Source organism: Limulus polyphemus, unplaced genomic scaffold, assembly GCF_000517525.1.
Source record: "Limulus polyphemus unplaced genomic scaffold, Limulus_polyphemus-2.1.2 Scaffold2708, whole genome shotgun sequence".
Lineage (NCBI taxonomy): Eukaryota > Metazoa > Arthropoda > Merostomata > Xiphosura > Limulidae > Limulus > Limulus polyphemus.
The window spans coordinates 22,446-30,896 of NW_013668318.1; the positions used below are offsets into that span (position 1 = coordinate 22,446).

An 8,451-nucleotide genomic window follows, 5' to 3' on the forward strand; every position below is an offset into this window, starting at 1 on the left:
CACTGGCTCCTCATATGTCGTTGCTCTCCACAGTTCCAACAACCTTTCTGGGTAGCAGCCTTTCCTTCCGTGGCATTGTCCCTATGTTGAAGCTGCTGGCATTGAGCTCTCTTGTGCCCAGGTTTGTTACAGCACCAGCAAAGTTCCTCAAACTTCTCTGAAAGCTGCCCTTTTCTGGCCTTGAATCCTTATGGCTGTACCAACCTTGGTACATTTGTGTTGGACTTAATGTAGGATTCGAATTTAAGAGTTCTGGCCATTGCATCCTGCATAGTAGAGGGGTGTGATTGTGGACTGTCCAAGGCATCTACAAACTGATCTCTCAGCAACAACATGAGGACATTGGGTGGTGCAGTTGGGTAGGCCTTGTGTGCCATACTTTCCAAATCCTGTGTCAGCTCTTGCAGGCTCTCCCCTTTAATACGGACTCTCGTCCTAAACCTAGCCCTGTAGACTTTGGACTGATTTTGAGTTCCATACCTGAGTTCTAGAGCAGCTACCAGTGCTCTGTAGTAGTGTCTGTCATCTGCTGACAAATGTCCAAGTATTTCCAGTGGTTGTCCCTTCAAGCTCGTTGCCAGATATACTGCTTTCTGCTCCTCTGTACATCCATTAATTTCTGCCAGTAGCTCAAATTGTGCTCTATATGCTTCCCATGGTGCCTTCCCATCGAATTCCTGTGCCTTCCTTTGTACTGGATCACCCCTATTACTGACATTCATATCTGGGATGTGACTTCTAACAGGACTGCATTACGGTTTAGCTGCGTGGTCTGGAAAGAGCTTGCCATTGTCTGTGGCTGATTAACTCGATGGTTAATGTATCCTTCTTGTGTAAAAGAAAGTAAATCATCCTTTAATGTATGTAATTCACTTCGAAATTAATAATCTTTTCCATTTGTACTTCTTGTTTCCTTTCTTGTTCCAGTTACCACTGGTGCTGGTTTTCTTGCCACTGCTGTAGTCTCTCTTCTTGTTCATTTTCTTTCTTCTCCAACCACTGCTGTAGTCTCTCTTTTTGTTTATTTTATTTCTTCTCGAACCACTGCCATAGTCTCTCTTCTTGTTTATTTTATTTCTCCTCCAACCACTGATGTAGCTTCTCTTCTTGTTTATTTTCTCGTTCTTCTTGTTTATTTTCTTTTTCCTCCAACAACTGTTGTAATCTCTCTTCTTGTTTCTTCTCTCATTCTTCTTGTTTCTTTTCTTTTTCCTCCAACAACTGCCATAGTATCTCTTGTTTATTTTGCTGTTCGAGCTGCCACTGTTGCAGGTTTTCTTGCTACTGCTATTGTCTCTCTTGTTGTTTCTTTTCTCGTTCTTCTTGTTTCTTTTGCTGTTCTTGTATTGCTGCCATCAAATCTGCTAAGCTGTAGTTTGATTAGCCACTTCTCATTTCCATATTCTTTTTTTTTATTTTCATCCCACTTCTGACACCAATTTGTTGCGTATCTGTTTGTTTGCTAATTTCCGGTAGAAATTATTTCCGAGGAACTTCAGCGATACAAGTCCTTTCTTGATTGAACCAGTTTATTCTTTCTCGATACAACTTTTAGTAATACACAGAATTTCCATAGTCACTTTAAACTTAACAACATTTATAACACATGTTATAAATCACAGCAATTCCCAAGCTCGATAACTTCATTCTATGCTACTGCAAACACACACAATTTACGGCTCACCATCACTACTGTGTGTCGGTTGACTCAATTATCTATCTCTTCAATCACGCTTGTGTTTCTCGCCTGGCTTATATACTAAAAAAGGGAGTATCTAGATCACACTCGAGCTGCCAGGAAAATTCATGATCATTCGAGAAACCACAGCACAGCGTCACGCGACTTCCGCTGTCGTAACAATATTCATGCATTATCTGCATTTAATAAAGAAAAGACATAGAGTTCCTACTTTATAAGGTCTGTACACAACCAATACGTTCAAGTTTGTACATTCAGCTCTTATTTCTATCTCTATAGATTTCATTTTGGAAGGCTTGCGCCAGCCAATTAGAAAAATTAGTGATCATTATTGTATACACTAATCTTAAGTAAGCGCTGTTATTACCAATATAATAAAGATTTTCGTTCTTCTTTTGTTATATGATTCTATTCCAAGCTCTTAAAAAATTGAATTTTGGAGCTTTGTCATGACGAATATAATATAAAACAGATAAATAAAAAAGGCAGTCCATATTTCAACGTTATAAATAGCAAAAGTTGGAAAAGTAAAACAGAATATATTTTTGATACTTGGGTAGAGGATACAAATAGCAGCAGGTGAGCGAAAATATTTCAGTCTCTTTGTTCCTGTTGTTACGACACGTGACGCTGGTAACACGTAATGAGTATCTAGAAGGTTCCTGAAGGCTCGAGTGTTTGCCAGATGCCCTCTCTTTTGTATATATAAGATCGGCAAGAAGTGACGGCATATAGAATTACAGAGAGGCAGAGATGGAGACGGACAATCGGGTCAAGCGCGGTAGTGACCGTAAGTAAAATGCGTGAATTGTTGTGAATTATAGCGTGTGTTTAAGTTAAAGTGACTGTAGAAATTAAGTGTATTGCAAAGTTATATTGAGAAAGAATAAACTAGTTTTATTTAAGAAAGGACTTGTGTCGCTAAAGTTTCATCCAAAAGAAATTATACGGGAAATTAACAAACGACCAGAGAATAACACTGTTTTACCCAACCCTCTACTCCTGGTCACATAATTCCAGCTTATATGTCAGAAACTTTACATTCCACCACAGAGTAAATATGCACTTATTGGTTGAAACATTTTTCTATTATAATAACACTAAGTTTTCGTCTGTCCTAACTAAATGCGCATGCACGGGGCAGAATGTAAACATTTTGTACAACAACATATTAGAAGCTCATCATAGAATAATATTATAAGTTTATTTATTGATGGTATTAAGTAGGGTAGAGTTTAGCCCTAATAAAATAAAAATAAAAAACAAAACAAATTACAGTGTTTATTTATATATTCATAAAGGCTTAACTAAAGTTAGGCCTAAGACAAATGGACTACAAGATTTCGGTGTCTGCGATTAGAATTTTTTTATTATTATTCTAGAGATCCTATATTTAGTAGTACGTTGCAATAAAGATACTAATTTGATCGCTATTTTGTTAGTATTAGCAGAATCTGTAGTATTCAAACTGTATACATAAAAGGCTTACTTTCTGCTGACCTTAGCAGTGTAGATATTTTTGTAAGTGTATATTTTGGTTCATATTTGCATATTTATTGGTTTTTTTTTACATTTGTTGAAAAGGTTAGTGACAGTTTTAGTACTGTGGCTGAATGGATAAAGCATATTCTCGTTTAGTGTTAGTTACGTTTTATACAGAGTTGTAATGGGGTAATGCTTGTTGATATTTATAGAGACGGAAATGGTAACATTATCTTCATATGTAATTACTTGGAAGAACTTGTAGAGTGTTCAGTACAAAAAACATTGGTGCGTCGTCGTACTCATTGAACCTTTCTTTTACATATTTATATTCGTCGAGTTTGGGAAACCATATAGAGATGTTAACAGTAAACAGAAAGTATATTACCACACCTCATTGCTTTGATTTTAGTGTCGGTATTTAAACCCTAATTTTGGAGTAAGGTTAGGTTTGACTATTTTTTCAATAGAGCCCAAAATAACGTCCTACATAATTTAAGCCTTCCAGAATCATGAAAAGTTTCTTTTTTTTAAGTACACGGTATTGAACATATGTCTTTATCTACACAGTGTTCAGTAGAGTTCTACCGAGAGCAAGTGATATTGTTACTAAACGTAGAAGAAAATTAATAGTCGTAGAAGTAATATACGGTCTTGGCCAAAATGTTTGCATATTTTGTAACAAATAAGGTCATTATTATTAATATGGAATACAAATACACTTAGCGCTGGCAAACTGAGAAATGTATGTTATATTAAACATTTATATATATATAATTTGTGTAATGAGACAGGGTCTATGGACATCATGAAAGATTTATTAGAGCAGCAAACAATTTTATCAGTCACCTGTAGAAAGATGTGTAATTCAGCATTTCACCTATCACAACAAAATCTTACCAAATCATATATAACAAAATATAACATCAATTTATTATAAATAGCTTCTGTAACCTTATATCAGTTCATGTTAAACATTCAGTACTCTAATAACCACTGCAAGGTAACATGGCATGCTGTTGATGAGATTTTTGATGTAATCTACCATGATTTCATCCCAACTAGTCACTAGAAGGCGCTGCAACTCAGCTATAGTACATGGTTTAAGGTCGCGGCTAACAATTTTCCGGCTCAGTTCTTCCCAACAGCTCTCAATGGGATTATAGTCTGAAGACTTTGCTGCCTATGGCATTCTTGTAACGTCATCATGACTAAGATAATCCTGTACAATATGCATACTGTGAGAAATGGCATTGTTATCCTGGAATACAAAGTTATTGTCAAACCTTGCCCTAGCATATAGCAGAAATATATTCTCCATGTGATGTCTGTTGGAGGCGGCATTGACGTTTTCCTGGAAGATATGAAGAGCAGTTTTCCACTATGATGAATAGCTGCCCAAACATATACTGCACCACCTCCTGTGCTGTGTGTTCCGTATGGGAAAAACAGTCTTCTCTCATATGTTCTCCGGGAAAACGACGAACAAGAATCCTAACATCAGCTTTAAAAAGCTGGAAACAGAACTCATCTGAAAATATGACATGTCGCCCGTGTATTACCTATAAGTTGGCATGTTTTCTTGCCCAAATAACACGGTGACGGCAGTCAATTCTGCTTAATATCAGTTTGCAAACAGCATTTCTTGCAAAATAACCCTGTTTTGTCAGTATCCTATTCACTGTTCTTCTGATACCCTGGAATGAATGTGTTCATACCATTCCTGTTGTAAGGTGGTGCTAGACTTATTTCGAACAACGTTTTCTGTAGTTTGATGGCGTTTCAGAATTCTGGATACAGTACACTAGATGTGGGTACACTACTGTTCTGGTAATATTCGTTTGCTTCATACCATTTCTGGACCATCAAACAAGTTGATGCCCTATAACTTGTGGCATGTGACAAGGCGTGACTCTACACCAAGTACAGAGAAACTGTCTGAACAAAGTGTTGAAGTGTTTCGAAAAGGATTATACCAAAAACACGCCCTTTCATACAAAACAGGTGTGTATATATGTGTGTTTTGACGAGCAAATGCTCAAAACAACGTATACAGACCACAATAACAATTCGTACGTGTTTGTCCAATCATATGTTACATTCTCTGTTACTACTCGGGCATTTACTCAATAACTACTCCATGCATGTAGACAATAATATCAATACAGAACAGTATGCAAAGAATTTAGCTAAGAATGTAACACAAACTTTATACTAAATATTTGTCTGGAATCGGCACAACTTTCGTCGATATTTAAAAACACATGTTGTTTCAAAATTACTCGTGGAAACTGCTAGATCACTCATTTTTAGTAATTTTTTTTAATGATTTTGTCATCTCTTATAAGCGCGTAGTTACTTTCTAATAGACTGTTATTTTAAAGATATTAGTATATGTGGTCTGCAACTTTGAAGTGAGCTTAACAGACATTGTGAGGTGTAATCTAACTAGAAATTCATGTAATATTTTGTAAACCATACATTACTGAAAGCAAAATATAAACATTCAGAAGCTGACTCCATGGATTCACTAACATAAAACATAGTTCTATGAAATCCTTATTATCATCAGTTAAGCCTCGTTTTCACTGAGTTCTTGCAGTTAAATATTGCTTTTAATGTACTCTTCCGTATTTTGTGTTGATTGAGAAAAGTTCTGAGCTCCATGGCTGTAATGATTTGTTGGTGAATTTTAAATATTTAAAAAGCAAAAGTATGTATTATATTCCTATAGAAATATATTATGATTCAATTAAAGATTCGATAAATGATAAAAAAAAAAGATTCGACATATCTAAATACATTTAAAGATAATATGAACTCTGAAGAACTAGTTACAGAGATATGTGAATATTTCAGTATTCGAAAACACGGAGAAAATTGTTCTTGTTATGCAGTACGCCAGTGGGGGAGAGTTGTACGATCTTCTAAGCGAAAAGAAAGTATTCTCAGACACAGCAGCTCGAAGACTGTTTCGGCAGATCGCTGCAGCAGTGTACTATTGTCACAAGGTAGGTATCCTGGAGTACGACTTGTTGCAGGTATTTTTTGTATGGTCATGGTGCTCAGAGTTGATCTACATTCCTTTGTTTTCCAATGCCATCAAATCTAAGAGATACCATCGTATAGGAAATTCTAAATCTCCGATCTGAACACATCTTTTTTATCATCTGCTTTGAAATGGCTGTTACAAATCCTTCCCAGAAGTGATCAGTTTTCAGTAGCATCACATTACCTATGAAACGCCAAATAATGTCCTAACGTAGTTCTGATACAATCTATACCATCACTACTTCAAAGTGGCTGAAAATTGCAGTGCACATATATCAATATATCTGAAATATAATTTCTTAGAAACTGACTATGTGTTTATTACATGTCAGTAATATTGTTTAATATAATGTACTCAACCCTCTGTACTTACCCTTTTACACAAATGCAACAATCTCACAGAATAAATTCCCAGTGACAAATATGCAAGACAACAACATTCTAGGAATCAAAATGCAGCATCTTGTAACGAGTAAGAACTTACGAACTCAAAGGTTAGTAGCAAAAGCCGACCACGTGTCTCAGGTAACAATAAGCAACGTAAATCAAGACAGATCTCAAAATCGACACAAGTCATGTGTACACTAGTTACTTCCACGACATATCCATTCAGTCATCGCAAACCTCAAGTAGTTGGAGTATTCATGTAATTCCATACGAAAGCATAATGGATGCATCGGACTATTGAAACGTGCGCTGGAAAACCGTCGTCATTGTTCATTAGATAGATTATAGAAAGACTTCACAGAGGATTGGTGTGTTTTGGATATGACATTTGTCCGAAGAACGAAGAAGCCTTTTGTAACGAAAACTATACTTCAAGGCTATTATCAGGTACAAGGTCGTCAGACAGAGCATAACTGGACGTGACGTGACGACATGGAACTAAAACGACGTAGTGAGGCTCCAAATTCGTTCTGATATGACGTACTCAACCTCTGTATTCTGTCAGATTGTTTCGGCTTTGTGGTGTCGTCATTGCATTTCGTGTTCTGTCGTCACAATGTAAGAATTTTGTCAGTTTGGTTTGTTTAGGGTAGTAGCTCAAATCTATACAAAGTATATCTGCGCTAATCATTTCTAATTTTAAACTTATAGACTAGAAGGAACAGCACTCATTGCCAATTGCCAGACCACTCCAATCAAATAGTGGAATTTGAAGTCACTCTTATAATGCACACGACCTAAAACCGTGCGAAAAGATTGTGTTTGTTTTCTGTCTAGAAGGCGACGCAAACCATAAACCCTCGGATTCATAGTTTAGCACGCTAACCACTCGGCTTCGCCCGCTCCTATTCTAATGTATACAAATATTACAAGGTAAATACTCTCTCAGATTGCATTGTCACAATACATACATTCTGTCAAATTGTTACAACTTTGTAATATTGCTACAACGTTAGTACTCTTCTAGATTATTCCAGCTCCGTATTATTGTTACAAGTTAAGCACTCTGCCAGATTATTATAGCTGTATTTTATTGTCAACAAGCTAACAACTCTGTCAAATTATTACAACTTTGTATTATATTACTGTTGGACTAGTATACCTGTATTTGTGTTACGCCACATTATCACAGCTATATGCTGTTGTTACGAGATCAAGTCTTCAGAGTCTATCAGTGTTTAGTACAGGTTCAAACATAAATCCAATTATTCATTAAAGAAAGGAAAACCGTTGAAATTGTAAGCTAAAAATTTTTATTCAAAGCTATGTATCTATCAGGTCTTATACTCCATTGTTTTTCCTTTAGTGAAATTGAAAGTTAAGGCAGAAAACCTCTATGATTTTTCATCTGTTACCAGACTTGAGAATACTTACATAAATATCAAATTCAACATGAATATATGCTATTATACATTATATTCAAAATTTATTGATGATTTTGTTGTTATTTTTCAGAACCAAATCTGCCACAGAGACTTAAAACTAGAAAACATTCTTCTCGACGAGAAAGGCAATGCAAAGGTATGATGCTACTACAAGATTTAACTGTCAATTATCATAGTATGAAGCTACTACAAGATTTAACTGTCGATTATCATAATGAAGCTACTACAAGATTTAACTATCAATTATCATAGTATGAAGCTACTACAAGATTTAACTATCAATTATCATAATGAAGCTGCTACAAGATTTAACTGTCAATTATCATAATGAAGCTACTACAAGATTTAACTATCAATTATCATAATGAAGCTACTACAAGATTTAAC

At 35.7% G+C, this 8,451-nt stretch overlaps 1 protein-coding gene across 1 annotated transcript in view; it reads left to right on the top strand.

The window, feature by feature from the left end:
* Positions 1-8,451, top strand: part of LOC106467693 (probable serine/threonine-protein kinase HSL1) — a gene marked incomplete at its 5' end in the record, with an annotated part of 36,207 nt that overhangs the window by 3,145 nt on the left and 24,611 nt on the right. Inside the window, 2 exons of the mRNA XM_022395894.1 lie at positions 6,041-6,192; positions 8,135-8,200. Of these exons, the coding sequence (XP_022251602.1) occupies positions 6,041-6,192; positions 8,135-8,200 (218 nt within the window). The remainder of the gene's footprint in view (positions 1-6,040; positions 6,193-8,134; positions 8,201-8,451) is intronic.